This window comes from Arthrobotrys flagrans (genome assembly GCF_004000055.1).
Source record: "Arthrobotrys flagrans strain CBS H-5679 chromosome Unknown unitig_3, whole genome shotgun sequence".
Taxonomy (NCBI): Eukaryota; Fungi; Ascomycota; class Orbiliomycetes; order Orbiliales; family Orbiliaceae; genus Arthrobotrys; species Arthrobotrys flagrans.
Genome location: NW_027137547.1, coordinates 4539977 through 4558431, shown reverse-complemented (window position 1 = coordinate 4558431; position 18455 = coordinate 4539977). Strand labels below are relative to the sequence as shown.

At 47.7% G+C, this 18455-nt stretch overlaps 7 protein-coding genes across 7 annotated transcripts; 2 read left to right on the top strand and 5 right to left on the bottom strand.

Annotated features, from left to right (window-relative positions):
* Window positions 1–7: 7 nt before the first annotated feature.
* On the bottom strand, window positions 8–584 carry DFL_002707 (uncharacterized protein; the record flags this gene model as incomplete). Its single annotated transcript, XM_067631533.1, has 4 exons — window positions 8–134; window positions 203–332; window positions 417–477; window positions 540–584. 4 exons carry the CDS (start codon window positions 582–584, stop codon window positions 8–10), a joined length of 363 nt encoding a protein of 120 aa, XP_067494069.1.
* Window positions 585–3651: 3067 nt separating this feature from the next.
* DFL_002706 (uncharacterized protein) lies at window positions 3652–5144 on the top strand (the record flags this gene model as incomplete). Its single annotated transcript, XM_067631532.1, has 3 exons — window positions 3652–3755; window positions 3813–4444; window positions 4606–5144. 3 exons carry the CDS (start codon window positions 3652–3654, stop codon window positions 5142–5144), a joined length of 1275 nt encoding a protein of 424 aa, XP_067494068.1.
* Window positions 5145–5348: 204 nt separating this feature from the next.
* DFL_002705 (uncharacterized protein) lies at window positions 5349–7437 on the bottom strand (the record flags this gene model as incomplete). Its single annotated transcript, XM_067631531.1, has 5 exons — window positions 5349–5646; window positions 5702–5755; window positions 5815–5867; window positions 5919–6015; window positions 6068–7437. 5 exons carry the CDS (start codon window positions 7435–7437, stop codon window positions 5349–5351), a joined length of 1872 nt encoding a protein of 623 aa, XP_067494067.1.
* Window positions 7438–8834: 1397 nt separating this feature from the next.
* On the top strand, window positions 8835–9934 carry DFL_002704 (uncharacterized protein; the record flags this gene model as incomplete). The annotated part of the gene is made up of 4 exons (XM_067631530.1): window positions 8835–9150; window positions 9212–9495; window positions 9571–9673; window positions 9738–9934. 4 exons carry the CDS (start codon window positions 8835–8837, stop codon window positions 9932–9934), a joined length of 900 nt encoding a protein of 299 aa, XP_067494066.1.
* Window positions 9935–10681: 747 nt separating this feature from the next.
* Window positions 10682–12502, bottom strand: DFL_002703 (uncharacterized protein; the record flags this gene model as incomplete). The annotated part of the gene is made up of 5 exons (XM_067631529.1): window positions 10682–10909; window positions 10976–11229; window positions 11286–11557; window positions 11657–12000; window positions 12074–12502. 5 exons carry the CDS (start codon window positions 12500–12502, stop codon window positions 10682–10684), a joined length of 1527 nt encoding a protein of 508 aa, XP_067494065.1.
* Window positions 12503–13559: 1057 nt separating this feature from the next.
* Window positions 13560–14323, bottom strand: DFL_002702 (EF-hand domain pair; the record flags this gene model as incomplete). Its single annotated transcript, XM_067631528.1, has 4 exons — window positions 13560–13602; window positions 13684–13989; window positions 14061–14245; window positions 14321–14323. The coding sequence occupies 4 exons, from the start codon at window positions 14321–14323 to the stop codon at window positions 13560–13562; spliced, it is 537 nt and encodes a 178-aa protein (XP_067494064.1).
* Window positions 14324–15041: 718 nt separating this feature from the next.
* On the bottom strand, window positions 15042–18449 carry DFL_002701 (uncharacterized protein; the record flags this gene model as incomplete). Its single annotated transcript, XM_067631527.1, has 5 exons — window positions 15042–15047; window positions 15102–15370; window positions 15433–15588; window positions 15645–18090; window positions 18165–18449. The coding sequence occupies 5 exons, from the start codon at window positions 18447–18449 to the stop codon at window positions 15042–15044; spliced, it is 3162 nt and encodes a 1053-aa protein (XP_067494063.1).
* Between the last annotated feature and the right edge of the window lie 6 nt (window positions 18450–18455).

Below are 18455 nucleotides of genomic sequence, written 5' to 3'. Positions count from 1 at the left end.
GGTGCTTTTAGTTTCCACCGCCGCCGCCACCTCCCCGTCTCTGCTGTGTCTTCGCCCTATTGACCGTAGCCCTCCCTCTCGCCATGCCGACACCACGTCCGCGGACGGCTCTCGATCGGAACATCGGGGCATTTCTACGGAATCGAGAACCACATGTTAGCAAACCCCCCCGTCACCCTTTAGCAAGATGGAAGAGGCGCACCTTAACATATCCGGCACGATAAAGAATCGCACGTGCGATCCACGGATGTAGACTTGGTCCAAATGCGATACACGACCGTCACGGGCGGTGACGGTGATATCTTTCAATTGAACGTTCATGTTGTCTTCGGCTGTTTTTGTCCAAAAAAAAAAAATCGTCGTCAGCACTTTTTCTCCGTTTGGGCATAACGGGGAAGGGGTGGGAGGGCGGGTACCTTCGAGCAGCTTCCCCCTGTAGACCTGGCCGGACGTGAGTTCGAGGGTGACGATGTGGCCCTGTTATCGAGGTTAGCTATAGCCGTTCCGTGGTGGTAGATTTCGACGGATGACCGACTGACCTGCGACTCGCCCAGAAGCTTCAGAGGAATACCGATGGAACCCATCGTGTCGGAGACTGTGAAATAGTGAGACCCTTCGGGGTTGGATTGAGGAGTCGGGTTTGTCGGCGTGGGTATGCGGGTGTGCGTTCGCGGGTTTTTGGAGGTGTAGACGCGATGGTGGTTTGGTTTGATCTGGGCAAACGCTAGCGGCTATACATCAAAACCTTTAATTTTTAATTTACGACGACAAATGATGAAGCTGCTTTTACTAGAATCCTTAAAGGTCAGTTTACCTTTTTTTTTTATTTTTTAATTTTTTATCGATAAAATAAAATAAAAAAGAACTACGGAAGAACTCTTGAAAGCTGCGCTGTAGCAAAAATGGCCAGGAACTCCCCCACGATCTTACGATCAGAGGGCATTTGCAGCCAAAGTTACTAAAAGAAAAAAATTCCAACCATCGATTCTGGACTCTCGGGTTATCGTTATTCTTTACCTGAGCTCGCAGACCCTGAAAAAGCATATAGTACATCCGCGGCTACTTGTGTCAGAAATATGGTCACATGACGTTGTTATTAGCGTTATTAGCGTTGTTGTTGTATGGCTCCATCGCATGCATATAAGAACAATCAACGAACACATAAGATTCTGACAGGTTATGAGCCTGGCGTGACGCAACTTATCGCCATCATATTACGATTGCAGCTGCTATACTAACTGTAGATACTATACGCTCTAACAGTTGCTGATGTCTAGGTTACCGCATATACGTCTTTGCTGAAATGAAATCGTCAGCTGTTCTTGCCGGGACTTTCGGATTCACCGATACTTACTTTCAAACCAAATGGGGTAAAGGACTTAAACTTACAGAGAATAGCTATTATGACTGGTTTTTTAAAGCTAAGAAACTACTTTACTACTCGAATACCTGACTAATAGTTATTGGGGAAGAGACTCGACCAGAAGAGAATAACTGAAACAACGCTGTAGTTAAAGACTTTAATGAATGCTATTTCAGAACTAGAATACCAATTAATTAGACGTTATTAAAGATAGTTAAACGGCTACTATTAAACTTAGAGAACTTGACTTTACAAACTTAATGGGAGCTGTTAATTGAGATTTTTAAATAGTTGCAAAATTGGTAATACGTATTGTCTACCCCTTTTTATTGAATATATAATTTAACTGGAGGTTACTACTATGCAGATAATTGGTAGTGTGTAATTATATATACTCTAAGGTTATAAGATTTATGGTTGTAAGCATAGTAGGAGCAGTTACCGAAAGATACTATTCAAGTTTAATTAAATATTCCCAGGCAATATGACTTACAAGGCTATAAGATCTACAGCTACAAGTATAGTAAGAATATCACCAAGTAGTATACTCGTTATTAGACTCTTAGGCAATAAGATTATAAGTATGGCAATAAGACCCTACGGCTGCATAAACAGTAAGAGTAATAGCAACAGCAATAATAATAATAATAACATCGAGCAATGTACTTGTCCAAACATTACAACTATCGAAAGATGTACTCGCTGTGGCGATACTCGTCGAATGTTATATTCGGTGGGAGTCGTTATCTCACAGCTAAATAACTATTTATTATAAAATTAATTGCAAAGTATCATTACGAATAACTTATCGTCTATAACTAACGATAAAGATAAGTGTAAAGCTACGATGTGTATCGAGGCTTGTCGAGAGTGCTCGAGGCGTGATGCGATGTATCTTAGGTGGTGGAATCAACTTAGTACTCGAACTTGGACTTAGATTATCCAGTGCCGATTCAAGTCGTCACTGGAGGGTGGCTATATATACACATTCTATGTACATGAGGTCGGACGTCCTCGGGACGTCCTACCGCGAGGGCTCTACAATTCTGCTTATAGCTACCTATCTCGAAGCCTGCCGACGGCAGTCGATCTTTCGCTTTCCTTTCGTAGGACGCTTCGCGTATTGTCGTGTTACGCCTTCCTTCCTCGGAAGCTCGTGTGTTGTCGTGTGGTATTTCGGATACCGCACTTCCGTGGGTCGAGGACGAGCATCTAGGAGATCGTCTCCTGACAATAAGTATTTATTAAAGATATTTTATTAACTAATTTATAGAACTACCGCTCTTATTATTCGAGCTGAATTTATTAATGCAAAGCAACGGCCTAAAGAGACAATAATCACATAAAAATTACGATTATATCAATATTAAAACGCCTTAATACTGAATGGTCAATTTGAATAGACGACGATCTCAAGTTTCACTTTTTTATAGACTTAATCGACAACAAAATTTGATCAGCTATATTACACGACGTTGACAAGTTTATTTAATTTACATTAATTAATAAGATCAGATCTCGTTCAATAACAAAGACTGGAATAACTTATCTAGACACAAATTTATCAAATACACTAGCGAATATATTATTCTTTAGATATAAAGATAAAAAGTTATAAAAACGCCGATAATCAAATAAACGTAGTAAACGACGCTCTCGTTCACATTTATCAAAAAGAAATAACGATTACTCAAACTTATCGAAAAAAATCTCGTTTATAACTTCTGCTATATAAACAATCATATCGAGAAGAATTAATACGCTAACTGAAACGTTTTTCAGCTTCGATGTCGATACCATATAACACCGAACACACTAATCGATGGGAGTATACTCTTTTTCCCTACTTGCGCTTTTCCCCACAAGGTTTTGCCATTCAGGTTTTTAACGAGGTCTCCATTCTATATATAATTAGCTACCGCAGTATGTTCACAGTCATGTAACCAATTGGTGTATCCACCAAAGCACGCTCTCAATAGATAGATGGGAGTGTCAGAAATATGATCACATAACATTGTTATTAGCGTTATTATTGTATGGCTCCATCGCATGTAATCTAACAAAAACAATCAACGAACACATAAGATTCTGACAACCTGTCGAATCCGGATCGACTGTTTTATCCAACAAACCGCCCCAAAATCCGCGTTGCCCAACCCGCAACCAATGAAACCCGAGAAATTTCTGGATTTGTGATCCATCTCGACATCTACGCTACCGACAAGCAGACATCTACATAATCTAACCAACTAACGAACAGATATAAAACGATGGAATTCGAAATAACCATGGCGGACATCGCCAACCTCCCCGGACCCGCCGCGCGAAACCTCTGCAAACGCTGCAAACTCAACCCGCCGGAGATCACGATGCGGCACGAAGCTCTCTGCCGGTACCATCTCCACCCCCCCCCAAAAAAAAATACACATGTACTGATAAACAATAACAGTGACTGCTTCCAAATCTACACCCGCACGAAGTTCACCCGCCACATGGAACCCTACCGCGTCAAAAAGAACTCCCAAACCGCAAAAAAACTGCTATTGGCGACATCGCTGGGCGTCTCGTCCGCCGCTCTGCTGGATACGTTACACTGGCACAGGGCGTTGCAGGTCGAAAGGGCGAGGAGATCGGAATACGACGTTTGCGTGGTACACATCGACGAAACCGCCGTCACGGGCGGCGACACCGCCGCTGCGACAACAGCAGCGGACCGGTGTCTGGAAAAGTTAAAAGAGAAATATACGCAATTCGAATTCATCAAGGTTCCGTTGGAGGAGATATACACCATCCCCTCGAACGCCACGACGGTCGAAGGGATAACATTGGACGCATCGACATCACCGCCGCTGACAAAACTCCGCACCCTCCTCTCGTCCCTCAACTCCCGCGCCTCCCAGATGGACCTGATAACCATCCTCCGGACGCGCCTGCTCCTCGAACTCGCAAAACAAAGGGGTTGCGAAGCCGTATTCTTTGCCGATTCGATGACAAAGATGGCGGCCACGGTGCTCGCGGAGGTCACCAAAGGCCGTGGGCATGTGCTGCCGTGGCTGATATCAGATGGTCCAACACCATATGGTACGCCACCCTCCCCTTCTTTCTTATTTTCATCCTTCCGCGGTAGCGGCGTATGGGTTTTCGGGACATCTCGGTCAACCTGAGATGTTTCCTCCGGAAAAAAACCCCATGATCCCACACCCGGAAAATCCACAACCGGTATATTAACAAAAAAAAACAAGGCCCCGCGAAAATCGTCCGCCCCTTCCGCGACCTCTCCAAATCCGAAATAATCTCCCACGCGACCTTCAACTCCCTCTGGCCCTTCTCCGTGATCTCCCAATCGACCGCCACTTCTCCTCAAAAACCTCCCATCAAAGCCAAAAACCAAACGATAGACGAAATAATGGAAAAGTTTTTCGATGATGTCTCGAATGCCCACCTGTCCACCAATGTCGTCAAGACGGCGGCGAAATTGGAGTTTGCGGACGATAGGGATAGGGTTGAAAGGTTGGGGCTCTGTGAGGTTTGCGGGTTGCCGATGGACGAGGATCCCAGGGTCAGGAAGCTTAAGAATGTCGTCAAGGTCGGTGATGGGGAGGAGGGGAGTAGTAGAAGCAGCAGTAGTAGTAACGGTGGTAGTGCGGGTGATGCGGACGCGAGGATATATTGTCTCGAACCTCCGAAGGGTGAGGAAGGGCTGAAGGAGAGACGGTGCTACGGTTGTAGGCGGTCCACGCTCGGGGCGGGTAAGATAGACTGGCCCGTGAATAATAGATGAACCCGATAAAAAATGAAGATTTATATTTTACATTAACATTCCTCCCAAACCCACCGTATTTTATAATTCAAACGGTCGCTGATGGTCCAGGCGGCTCGGTATGAAAACGATAGACTTTTGCCAAAAGAGCGCGACATTACCTTCGACGGAGGATAGGTTCATCCTGACCACGCGCGGTAACGAAGGGAGATCGTATATCCGTACTCACGGCTCGATCGTAATCCTTCCGCTCCCATCGTCGAACGCCATATCCCTCGCGATGGTACCACTCCCGGACGGCATGCTCAACTCCTCGTGCTCGGGAATAACCATATCCCCGTTCGCCTGCCTGATCGACGGTTTGTTATCCTCGGTACCCTTCGGACCGAAGATGAAGCGTCGGGCGGCATTAAGTTTCAAGCGAGGGCGGTTCTTCCGCTCCTGCCTCTCCCGTATTTTCCGCACTTTGTTGATTTGACGGCGCCGGAACAGTTTGACAACTTGACGGATAAGCGGACCGTTTCTATTTCATACGTCAGCAGGTGCGAAAGGAGGTGGGGGGTGCGAGGGAGGCTGACAATAACGCTAGCATCGTTGTGACGCCGATCGGGACGGCGAGGTACCAGAAGAAGCTGTATATCGCACCGGTTAGAGCCGAGCGCACATCGTCATCCGTTCGTACGGTACTTACGCATCGGACCTTTCGATTCCTTTGAATTCGGTAAAATTCATGCCAAAGTATCCCTTTTCGAACCGGGTTAGCTCGGCGTGCTCCGCGGTGGGGGGGATGCTCACCGTTAGGAAAGTCAGCGGTAAGAAGAATATCGTAACGATGGTCAACTGTCGCATGTTCTCGTTCTGTAGGTTTCCGACGGTGTTGAATATATAATCCCTATATACCCACATCAGTACGCACGACCGAACGAAAGACGCGGACGACGTACGTAAGATTATCCGCCGACCTCTTCATCGTTTCCACCGTCTCCAACAAAACTATGGTGTGATCCTGCACGTCCCCGAGGTACGTATGCGCGATCGGCGATATCCCGACAAAAGCTAGTTGGCTGATGGTATTGGATCCCTTCTTGGCCGGAAGCCTCTTATGATCGCGCAAAGCGTTGATTATCCCCGTCAGCGGCTGGATCGTCGTTTTCAAAAGCGCCAGTTCGCTGGTTAAAATGTACAATCTTTGCGTATCATGGAGGGAGGTGTCCGTCAGGACGCTGAGTTCGAGCTCGCCGATCGTATCCTGGTAGGCGTGGATCACCGGGAAACACAGGTCGACGATGGCGTCTATGATGGCTTGGACGACCATGCTGCCGTCGCAGGAGCTGCGCAGCAAGGTATTCGTGGATGAGAGACGGGCCATTATAGGCGGCTCGATATCATCGGCCGATTTTTCAAAGAAGCTGATGACGGTGTTATCGTCGCACAAAAAGATGGAACACTGCTCGATGGCCACGGCGTAGTCCTTCTGCGCGAGGCTGGAATTCCGCTCCATGAACAATATGCGTTCGTAATTCGGTCCTCCGTGGTACCTCTGAAGCGTTTGGATGGTTTTCGTATCGGTCCCTTCGCTGTGGCCTTGCACTTCCGGGAACGAGTCGTCATCGCTATCCACCCCGTCCGGTACATCGAACAGGGTATGGAACCAATTCCTCTGCTTTTTCTTATGTTCTTCTTGGGTGTTGTCGAGGTGGACGAGCTTCTGGAGGGTCATGATGATGAGGACGTGGTCGGAGTACCAGTCCGTTTTCGAACGGGAGTGGGTGTTCATGATGTCTTCGATCGCCAGACGGTGGAGGGCTTTGTACCGACCCAGGCATTTGATGACATCCCAGGACAGACCGTTGACGTTGATCCAGCGGACGGTTGCCCATTTGGGTCTCGGCCTCGCCAGGAACTCGGGAAGGGTTTCGTTGATCAATTCGGTGGTAATCATGTCCTCCATGCCGTAGTCGACGCAGGTTATCTCGCAGCGAGCGTACAGTTCCAAGTCGATCTCCTGCGTGGCCGAGATCCCGGGTTCCGCACCGATGATCTTGGTCGGATTCTGATAACTTCGCGAAGCGGTCATCCGTTTGCCGCGGCGGCGGAACGCCCGTCGACGAGCCGAACCGGTGGACCCGGTGCCGCTGCTATCGTCAACCGGGTCTCTGCCATTGTCGAAAGAGATGCGAACTTCTCCGGGCGCTCCGGGGCGTTGACGGTCATCGGCACCTTCGAAGGTACTCACGCGACTGATGGGGGTGGTCGGGTCTTCTTCGGCAGCACGGGAAGCCTTGTGGTGGTATCTCCCACCGGCCGTCATCATGTTGGATTCAGATGATGGTCGAACGGAAGCGAGTGTTCAATCATCGAGATGTGAATTGGAAAAGGGGAAAGGAGCGAATAGGTGCGATAGAGGACGGCGGGCCAAGGTTTCGCGGTGAGCTGAGGTGAGTGTAATAATATGCATCCATGGTGTGAGAATTAAGCTGACACGAGGGGATATGGATGCGGATATGGATAAATAGGGGATGCCGTTATCCGAGCTGCGTCGCCAAAACGGGCAAATCGGCCAAGCGGGCTTGCGAACGATAACAAGCCTTCTATCGTTTCAGACGCCTGTCTTCCTACGGTTTCTTGAAGTTATCACAGAATCAACATCAATTGTCAACGTTTTAAGACAAGACGGTATGGTTTGTACGCTCGTTCCGATTCATCGGGGCGAACCGTGCCCCGTTCCTGGGCTAGCTAAGATATTAGCATTGGCGCGACCAAGACGGTAGGGACGCATCCTAATCGGAGGCCATAGCTCCGCTGGGGGTTTATTATCGCCCTCGTTACCACTTGTGGGTAGCGGTAATAACGCTCCCAGAGACAACTTGCACATCGATATCATTGTCGTCCAGATTTCGGGCTCACATCTGTAATGTTGTAGGTAAGCACGGACCTAGCGCGTGGCGAATGAACGTTCGGCTGTGGTACCGAAGAACCATGCAATCGATGATGTCACGATTGCGGTTGAATGACGTTCCCGGACACCCCCTCGGATATTATACTTCACGATCACCTCCGAGGAAACTCGCTTTGTGAAATAATGCGTCTGAAAATTTAAAACTCTTGCGAAGCTGTTACCCTCGATCCCAAATCGCAAGATCGATATCCACACGGGACCGTAAATCCGGAACACGATCGGTATACATGAGGACCGGGTGCATCTACACATACCTGATGGTATTCCGAGCCTCTGTGGCGCGGATGACAAGCTCGCCTGCATACTTGGCCGTAAAACGTCAGAGCTAGCCTCCCGAGGGAACATCCAATTGTGACGATCGAACCTTTCATGTTCCACATCCTCGTGCGAGGTACGATGTACGTAAAGAGAAACCGGCCAAAGTTCGAAACCGGCGAAGTTCATGTCGAAAGGAACCAAGCTTGGTTGCAAGGCGTGCCGGAGCCGATCGAGCTTGTGAATAAGACAGTTGGTATAATATCGAAAAGCAAGATATTCCGTTATCCGTAGTATGATATAAAACCAGACTGTTTCCTTTCCCCTCCGAGGCGGCTTTTGGTATCTGACAAGCTTTCGTACCAAGAAACTTAGCATACAAGGTACTGAACCCTGTTATTCGTAAAAAGATATTGAAAGTGATATCATCCACCATCATTACCATCTTCTCCAACCCGAATTCCACCCTCATGGTAATAAAAAAATATTAAAAAAAGATGGAAGCAATCAACCAAGCGACCGCAGCCCTCAGAGAAACCGTCTGGGGCGACGGTACCCCCTCCGGTAACGATTCGAACACCGTCGAAGGCCACGGAAACCACTCCGAAATCCACAAATCCATGATCGATGACAAAGTCGCGGAAACAAGATCCACCGGCCGTCTGGAATCCGATCCGGACGCCGAAGGCGCCTACCGACCCGGTCAGGATCATGATACCCACAAACGTCCCCGAGGATCTATTCCTACCGGCGGACAACCGCAGGGTGCGAATGTTACCGGCGACGGGAGGGGGACGGATGGGAATACCTTCGGTAAGTTATTCGCTACCCAACTCGGGTACCGCGGGAGCATATTAATCATTAAAACGACAAGGCTCATCGAACGAACCGAATACCGGCTTCGGTGGCTCCGCTGGCGCACAACCGAGCATCGATGCAGACCCTTCCTCGGCCCGACGGGGCACTCCTCACCACCGAGGGGGTAACAAACCCACCGCCGAACCGGATACATCTTCAACCAGTAGCGGTGGTGGAGCTGGAGGTCCACCGGGTATGAAATTACCGGACTCTGAGAATCAGAGTAAGGGAGAAGGAACCGGGACGAAGTATGAGAAGAGTACCGGTTTGGCAGCCGAAGGTGGAGATTTCGATGCTACCGTGAGTTCTCCCTATCCCTTATCACGAAGGGGCCTTTGGGAAACAGGGTAATTGACGATAAGATATTTATGATAGCGCCCCGGAGCTGGCCGCGAAGCTGACAGGTTGATGGCCGAGAAGGGTATCGCCCATGGAGGCAAGAAAGGTGAATCCGGCGAATCAAAGAAAGAAAAGAAATGTAAGCCTCGAATTAACAAAATACACCGCACAAGTAAACATCTGACGACCGCATGATATTTCAGGGTACGGCGTCGACCACAGCGGCTTCGGCGGCCACGGAAGCCACCAAAATAAACGTCCATCGGTCTCGAGCTCTACGACATCCGAAACCCCAGAAGGCGATACACACGCCACCACCAACTATCACGATCATCCTCCCAACGAGAAGAAAGGACTGTCACAAAGGATTAAGGAAAAATTTCACCATTCTTCCAAGTAAAGTAGAATACTCTGCGTCGGAAAAATAAAAAATTTACTACCGTAATAGGACTTTCGTTTTGTGTTTCTCTTTCGTTGCATCTTTATGGGATTTTGCGTTGCATTCGTGTCTTTTTTCCCCTTTGCGATATGCGATACATGAAATCCAAAGACTGCGTTTAAATTCGGGATCGAATTCCCAGTCACGATGTATTTAAATGGCGGCTTGAACAATGCACTCTAACTCTATTGTTTTCCATCACAATTGATATTTCCATCGGAAAAGCAGTAGAGTTTAAACATTATAGCGTTAAAAGGCTCACAAACAGCGATTATGCAGTGCAGTGTATCCGAAGCTTCACCCCCAAAAAAAGGCACATGGAACCAAAGGATCAGGCGGACGTAAGAGAAATCTATCGCAAACATAAGAAACCGACGCTAAAAAAGATCCGTGACCCCTCCCGTGCATGCAGAGTAAATGTATGACCCGAACGTGTTAAACGAACTCAAGAATGCATAGCAAAAAGGGAAGGCGGTGATTCAGGAATATCGTAGAAGTATATGTACAGGATATCTGTAGAGGCACATGGAATAAACATCCGCCCCTGACGGTTAGCGTATGGATGGAGGAAGGAAACATCAGGGAAAAAAAAAGGCATTGCACATTTCCCTTCATCCCAAGTCAAAAACGGCCTTCCTGATGACCGCTGACATTAATTCAAATCAACCATGAATGATAATACACCGAAAAAGGGAAAGGAAAAAAGACTCAAGCAGATGGGACGATCTCAATCGTCACATCCCAACTCCGTTTACCTCTCCCGTAGACACCACCGAGGCGGTCTTTAATGAGCCTGGTGATTCTTTCTCGAATCTTGACTTCGGTCGAGGCATCGGAGAGACGGACGTGGAGTTTGAGATTGGCCATGCAGAGGCTGTAGTGAACTTGCCAGAACGAGGCTTCTTCGATCGTAGTTACGGCCGAGTCCCGCTCGATCTTTATGAAATTGATTCGTTAGTATCCCGTGCTTTGGGATAAGAGTATACGGATGATGTAGCTTACCGCTTTGACGACTTCCGGTACTCCCTCGCCACCATATCGCATGAGCAACATGCTGCCCAGAATCTTGACGAGTCTCAATCCGAGCACGATCATCGATACGGCAATAGTCAAGGATAGTGTTCTGTCGACCCAGGCGTACATGGTGACGGAGAGTAACGGAAGTAGAAGTAGAAGACCCGAGCACGATAGCGTGAGGAAGTGGGATGGGTTGCTGAGAATGGATGGGAGGTTTGAAATGTATGCGAATCGGAGAGCTATGTGAGATTGTTAGTTTCCATTTGTAATGCATGGATTTTGGAGACCATCTTACCCTTCCCGATACGAACATGGTTCTTTAAACCGATCCCTGAGACAAGGGTCGCTCCGATCACAAGCAGGGCGTAACTATCGATGGTGCCATTGGGAACCCGTTGATGTCGATGGTGGCCGTGACCGCCGTGCGGGTGGTCATGTCCTTCGTGATCCTCTTCTCCCTGGAATCCAGCAACAAGATCCTGAGCGGCGTGTTGAATCAAATCGAATCCCATGAAGAGGAGCAAAACCGACATGGCAAAGCCAATGAGAACTTCGGCTCGTTGTAACCTATCAGGATAAAAAGTCGTCAGCCCACGCTTCCCGTCAAACATTCTTTCCCATAGCTCGGCATCCGCGCCAGACAAGTAAGAGGCAGGCCAATCATACCCAAACGGATGTCGAATGCTACTTCTGCTCCAGACATCAAAATTACTCAAAACATCAACCACGACGCACAAAGCAGCCGAAACCGCATCGTATATCACCAAATGCGACAAAGCCGTCATAGCTAACGAGCCATGCCCCTTCCAGGCGCAGAAAATTGCAATCCCGAAATGGACCAATCCCCACCCCAACCGAATCTTTTGCTCTTTCGTCATGCTTTGTCGCCATTCCTTGATTGTGGGAATCGGTAGAGATAGTGGGACTGCTAGTGGGGCTCGGGGTTTCGGTTCGGTGAAGATTTGATGGCTCATACTCGATCGTTTGTATCGATGTCCACGACGTTGGTTCTATTGTGACACGAGGTTAGGTCAAAGCTTTGAACTATAAAATTCCTTGCTAATGTCCGAGTCTGGAACTTACTGTTTGTTGGTTCATCGATCCTGGATTCGTCGGCGGCGCCATGACCACTTGTTTGAAATTAAATGGCGAGCGCGTGGGCGGCGTGGATGATGTTCCATTGACCGTGGTTGTCAAGGTGGTTGTCGAGGAATTAGATCCTCCGTTGGAATACCCGTTCATCCTGGGCTGTCGGATGGATGAGAAAGTCGGAGTGCCGTTGAACCTTGTTGGCGAGGGAGCGTAGGAATAAGAGAGGGTTTGAGGGGGCGTGGAAGACTGGATATCGATTCCCTGGAAGTCGGCCGATGTCCAGGAAAGCCTGTTTGGAGTCGGTGCGAGTGAATTTTGGTCGTACCCGCCGTCGTCTACGAAAGGTTCTTCGGGAAGGGGTGTGGGAGGGGTTGGAGTCCTCGGTGGGAGAGGGACTGGGAGGTTATTGAAGGTCGTCATGGTGGCTCACACACCCTGCGTGCTCACCAGGCGATGGTGTGCCTGGGAGAGCGTTTTCCAGATGCAGCAGCTGGGGGTGGAATAATATTGGACAAGCTGAAACGAGGTGGGCAGCTTAGTATTCCTGTTCGCGAACAGAGGTGACCTGCATGCGGACCGGACTGACGGGCCTTCGAATTCGAGTTTTTAAAGATCGAGTATGATATGCGTATTGTACCCTCCTAATCTTGAGATGGATGTAGGATGGAGGGAGGGAAGGCAAAAGAAGGAATAATCGAGTTCTCCGAACGCAGACAGTACGGAAGATAAAGAAGAAGAAGAAGAAGAAGAAGAAGAAGAAGAAGAAGATAGATATGGTCTGGCGTCAGTGGCGTCCAGGCTGTGCAGTCCCAGGATGGGGATGCTAGAATACACGCAAGCTGAAGAGGCTCGTCACGGTTGAATTCCTAGGGGCTTTTGAGATTAAAATTGAAGTTGTAGTTGAATGTTGACCTTTCCTCTTCTTCTATTCCGGTGATGTTCGTCGTATTTAGCAGACGATAAAACGGCGGCGGCGGTGACCGTGGTGTTGTGTCTCGACCTCCTATTTCCACCAGCCTATCGGGTTCGCTACAAAAAAGAATGTACGTAGTGGGCTCGACGGCCATGCATTATCTGCCTGTCATATTGGGCCTCGTACATGACCTCGCTCTCGATTTCCGCACCTGCATGGGCAAAAGGGCAGCGGATTGGCGTCCTGCACAGAGGCCTGGTCTAAATCCCATCCGGCAGGTGCGCTACGACCCACGCTAGCATGGCACCCACGCCAACCCGAACCAAACGATGTCGTAGTCACAACAGAAGAGAAGTCTTGGGGTTTCGTTGAGGATGCAGAGGTTCAAGGATCGGGCCCTGGAATGAGAAGCAGGAACGAGTTCAAGGAATTCGGCTGTCACGCAACCATAACTCCAATTAACGCCTGTACCGTGTACTTACACATCGATATCGTGCCTTCACAACCAGAGAGAAAAAGGGTCGACGTAAAGCCGAAGAATCGACTGGTGAAATGAGAGAACATTCATAAAATCCCGGCCCTCTTCATAACATCTTCAAAGTCCCTCCTTTACATTGTCATGACGTTAGTTGACACGGCCCATACATTACATCCACCAAATTGCAAAAAGGCAACGGTAACGACTCACTTGTTGACATCCATTCCACCGCTGGCCGATGCTTCTCTAAGCATATCCTTCAATGTATCATCGCTTACATTCTCATTGAGGACCTTCGCAACCTTCCTCAAATGTTGTAAGGTGATGGGGCCTTCGTCGTCACCGCCGGTGAACAGCGAAAACGCTTTGTTCACTTCTTCTTTCTTATCACGATCCTTGATCTTCATTGCTGCAACTTCAAGAAACAGTTCGTATGTGATAAACCCTTCATCATCCGGGTCGATTGTTTTTAGAATATCTCTGACTTCACCGGAAGAAAGATTGAAGCCCAACGCGCTATATTATAAAAATATGCATCTCTTTAGCTGATTCTGCATTTATCAGACGAGACGAGACGAAAATCTCACCTAAACACCTTTTTCAAACTTTTAGATTGAATGACATCGTTCCCTAATTCTTCAGGATCTGTGAAATATCCAAAAGCAGTGCGCACTTCTTGCTCTTCTTCCGTGGTGAGACTGAGGTTTTGAGCTAGCTTGACTCTAGGCTTCTTCTTTGGCGGAGGGCCCGCCGGTGTTCGTTTCTTTGGAGGCTAGATATTTTATTAGAATCATAACGCTGTAGCGAAAGGATTCACAATTTTATATAAATCGAACGAATGGCCTACCATAGTTTCTCAGAATGTCTGTTGTAGCTAAAGTTGAAGGGATGTCCCATGTGAAGTTGAGAATCTGTGATACAGCAACAACTCATGTTTGTCCGCGTGCCAAGAGATCCTAGCCCTTTAAGTTCACCCTCTAAATTTTTTCTCAAGTTTCTTCCTCTTTTCTTTTCTCTCCATCTCAAAAATTTTATCATCTATACATATGCTAGAGCTTCATTTCGACTTATAATATAGCACCAGGAATTGGAGTGTGGACACATAGATGAGATGGAATACCTTTCACGTATCTCCTCGTGTTTTTCTGCGGAAAAATCGGGGTTTGCAGGGCATTGAGCCTTCACAGGCGACGATGTGTTCTGTTGAGAGAAATGAGGGACATATGATTATCGTGCGGACTGAAATGGCCGTGTATCTTTTTTTTTTTTTTTTTTTTTTTTTCCTTAAATAAATTTAAGGCTTGTAGGATGTTTAAGTATCATTAGCCATGGCTAAGGAAGTTTCGAAGGAGTATTTGCGACTATATTACATGATACGAATATGCTGTCGGTCAACATAATGCCGTCTTGGATAAAAATTCAACTCCGTCTAAGGAAAAACGTTAAAACTCGCTAATGAAGATTCGTATATTGAAATTCTCAGCATCTCTTTACGCATAATCGCGCCAATGCCATCGACATCGAGAGAAAAGTAAAAGAAGAAGAAATGCAAGAACACTTGACGTGAATCATGCCTACACCGATTGTCAGTATTAGAACTATTGGGGCCCTTTCTTCAAATCGCATACCTCAGCAGCAGCATCGACCATAGAATACAAAACCACAAACATATCAACAAGCGGCCCCATATCACCAGCGTTCGGCAGCACACCTCCGATATTGGCGTTTCGTTTTAGTATCGACGACACCAATATTCTGTTATCTGCCAGGAACCTCTGCGTCTGCATAAGATCCGATTTATTATATAAACCCTTGCAGATCAAGCAGGAGACAAGGACCCGAACAAAAGATAGCAACAGATCGTAGTAACTAGAAATGTTTTTGCCGCCCATAAACGCTATTTCCAGAATATTTGGTTAATCGGTGTAATGCTTTGATGTATGGATGCGGTTGTCTTACCAATACCGATGTCGGGATCAATGGTGAACAGTCCGCATTCTTTCAGAATCATAAAGTAGCCAGAGCTAAGTACCATACCGGCTCCAAGCTTCGTTCGAGAGAGCCGCAGCAAGAACCCGGTGATGGCTTTGACAAGCGTTATAAAAGATTGGCCGCCTAATTACTGGTTAGAAAATCGTGACGTACGCGTTGGAGGGTGGGAAATGACATACCATCGATAACTTGCAGCGCCTCCTGGTCGAGACTCTTGAGAGATTGTACAAGTACCACGATCAAATTTTGCCTTCGCAGGACATCAATGATGTAGGTCGATTCCTCCTCTTGGCTTAACGCGACGAGTGCGTCAAGAAGATTCAGGGCAAGCAACTTGCAGGTACCGGCCCCGACATATGCGTCGTTGCACAGAATCTCAAGGAATCGCTCTCCGCTTCCACGGATGGTCTGCAGACTGCGGCGATTGAGAATGGACAACTGGGATGACAGGCCCGCCATACCATTGAGGTATCGACACAGAATATCGTAAAAGTCTTCACGAATCTTGGCACTTGCAATGGGCGACTGAGCACCCCGCAGTGCGAGGCGGAAAAGTTGATAGAGGCGATCGTGAGCTACATCGGCCCCCCGTTCTCGACCTAGATTTATTGATTCGAAGTCAAGATTGGAGATGAGTGATTGCGCCACCACGGTTAATTCGGCTGTTATCCGTTCGTCGCTACCGCAGTACTGTTCGAGCTTGGGAATAACCGTCTGTAGAGCCTGCATGATGTAGGAAGACTTGGTGGTGGGATCTGAGAGAGAAGTTTCGAGAAGAGCAATGACAAGTCTGCACCAGTGCTGCAGGCACATGATTCTAGAAACTTTGAATTGCCGGAAGTTGTTGTCCTGCTGAAGGTATACCGCGATTTGCTCGATTTCGATATCCATCATCTCCTCGGCGTCCGGTCCAAAATTCCCAGTCTTCTTTAATTCCAATTTTCTGAGTTGGAGCATTGACCTAACGTTGTCAATATTATACTGCTCAACCTCTTGTCCCGCAGCGCTCCTCAAATATGGAGAAAAATTCGAACCGCTAAAGCACATCAAGTCAGGTGCAGCGAATGCACCCTCCACATCGAATTCGAGGAAGTCGAGATAGTCAAGGAGACTAGCGTGTTTCAACCTAACATCAAACGCATCGGTAACCCCCATCAGACAAAGATAGTACGCAGTGAGCGAGCTCGATGCCCCAAGGAGAGACATTTGACGTAGCTCTAGAGCTAGGTAATCAAGGATGTATGTCCGTGAGTCGATGTAAGCGCGGCAGCAGTCCACAGATGTATTGAAGAAGAAGTCCGGGGCCGTGAAAGGAAAGCCATCCCACATCGTCGAATTATCGATGACGGCTTCCTGGGAAAACTGGGCGAAAAAGAATTTGTTTTCCCTGAGGATGTAAAGAATATCCGAGCAAGTTAACTTGGATTTCCAGAGGAAATGGAGGACTGTTAACGCCGCTCGTTTTAACACCATAAGTTCTCCATCAAAGATGGTTCCTTGTTCGTCTCTTTCTTCCCACGAGCTGGCAATGTTAAGGACAGAATGGAAGACCGAGGTGCCGGAACCAATACCGCTTGGCTCCTCGCTGATATCAACTCGATTATCGTTAATTGAGAAACCAAGTATCAAGTGAGCGAGAGTCGGCTTGTCGGGTGTCGACGCCAAGCAAGTATTCAAAAAGGAGAGAATTTCAAGCTTCACAACGATGTCGGGGTGCAACTGTCCCTCTATAGCTGTGCTAGGATCGATTCTCTTCTCCAAGGCGTTTATGAACCCGAAAGCTATCCTTCTCGACTCTCCTTCAGAGTCAGTGATGGTGAGCAGTCGGTTCTTACCGCTGGTTCTGCTAAAATGCGAGGTTGGCGTGCTTGTTATTGTAGTTGACGCAGCCAAAGTTGTAAGAAGTTTCAGTGATGTTACGGCGAGCCTTGAATGTTCCATTCCACCTAAGAGGCCGAGATGGACTATGATAGAAAGGTGATAAAGGACAGCCGTCTCAAAAGAACCCAGTGCCGTATTTGCCACACTTTTGCGAGGAGCATTGTCGTCTTTCCATAATTGTGGCCGAACCACCTCGAGAAACGTATGCTCCTTATCTATTATTATCGTCATGATTTGGATAGTCATTAAGATGCTTTGAACAAGAGGCGAGTCTTCTTTTATACCTTCCGCCGCTGCCGCCGCATCTACTCCTTTGCGGACGATGGAGAAGAGAGTACTTAGGACTCCCTCGCTAAACAGATGATCCATCAATCTCGAAAACGGGTGCAGCTTGACATAAGTAGCGAGGTCGGTGGTTTTCATTACAGAGTCAACTGCAATGGAAGATGTATTAGCTATAACGATAAGCTGGTCGTCGAATGAAAGCAAGGACGTCAATATGAAATCTAGACACGCCGTTTGAAGTAGAAGCGTCTCATTGTCAGAGAGCTGTTTATCTGCTTCAATCAGCATTTCAACAATGCTATCCACGTAGAAATCGATACCAGGGAGTCTGTTTGTGCTACCCAGATTTTCTGGGAAGGGAAGGACATCTGTCAGGTTTGGATCGGTAGGGCGTATTAGCGCCGTCATGAGCTTGACAAACGCCAAAGCTGAAGCAAATGACGTGGTAACAACTTCGGACTTGAGGAATGTCATATAGCCATTAGGTTTTGTCCTGAGAGCTGGCATCCCGGGCCCAGCGTTAGGGGGGGAACCATAACCCATCGGTCGATAGCATCCCATAGCTGGATATTATCGTTCTCGGACTTAGCAAGACAGAAACCAGCGATGGTATTGAAGATCGATGCGATTAAGCTCCCAGGAAGTGGAGAATCCAACATTTCCATTAGTGTAGGTATCAACTGGGCTGTCGTATTCTTGAATATCCTATCCCTGGCAGAATCGTTGAACACGATGATTTGAGTGATGAGACGAAGATAGGAGTCGATAACCCTTATGCTCTCTTCATCAAGCTCCGCAGGCTCCACTGGGGGTGGCATACCGCG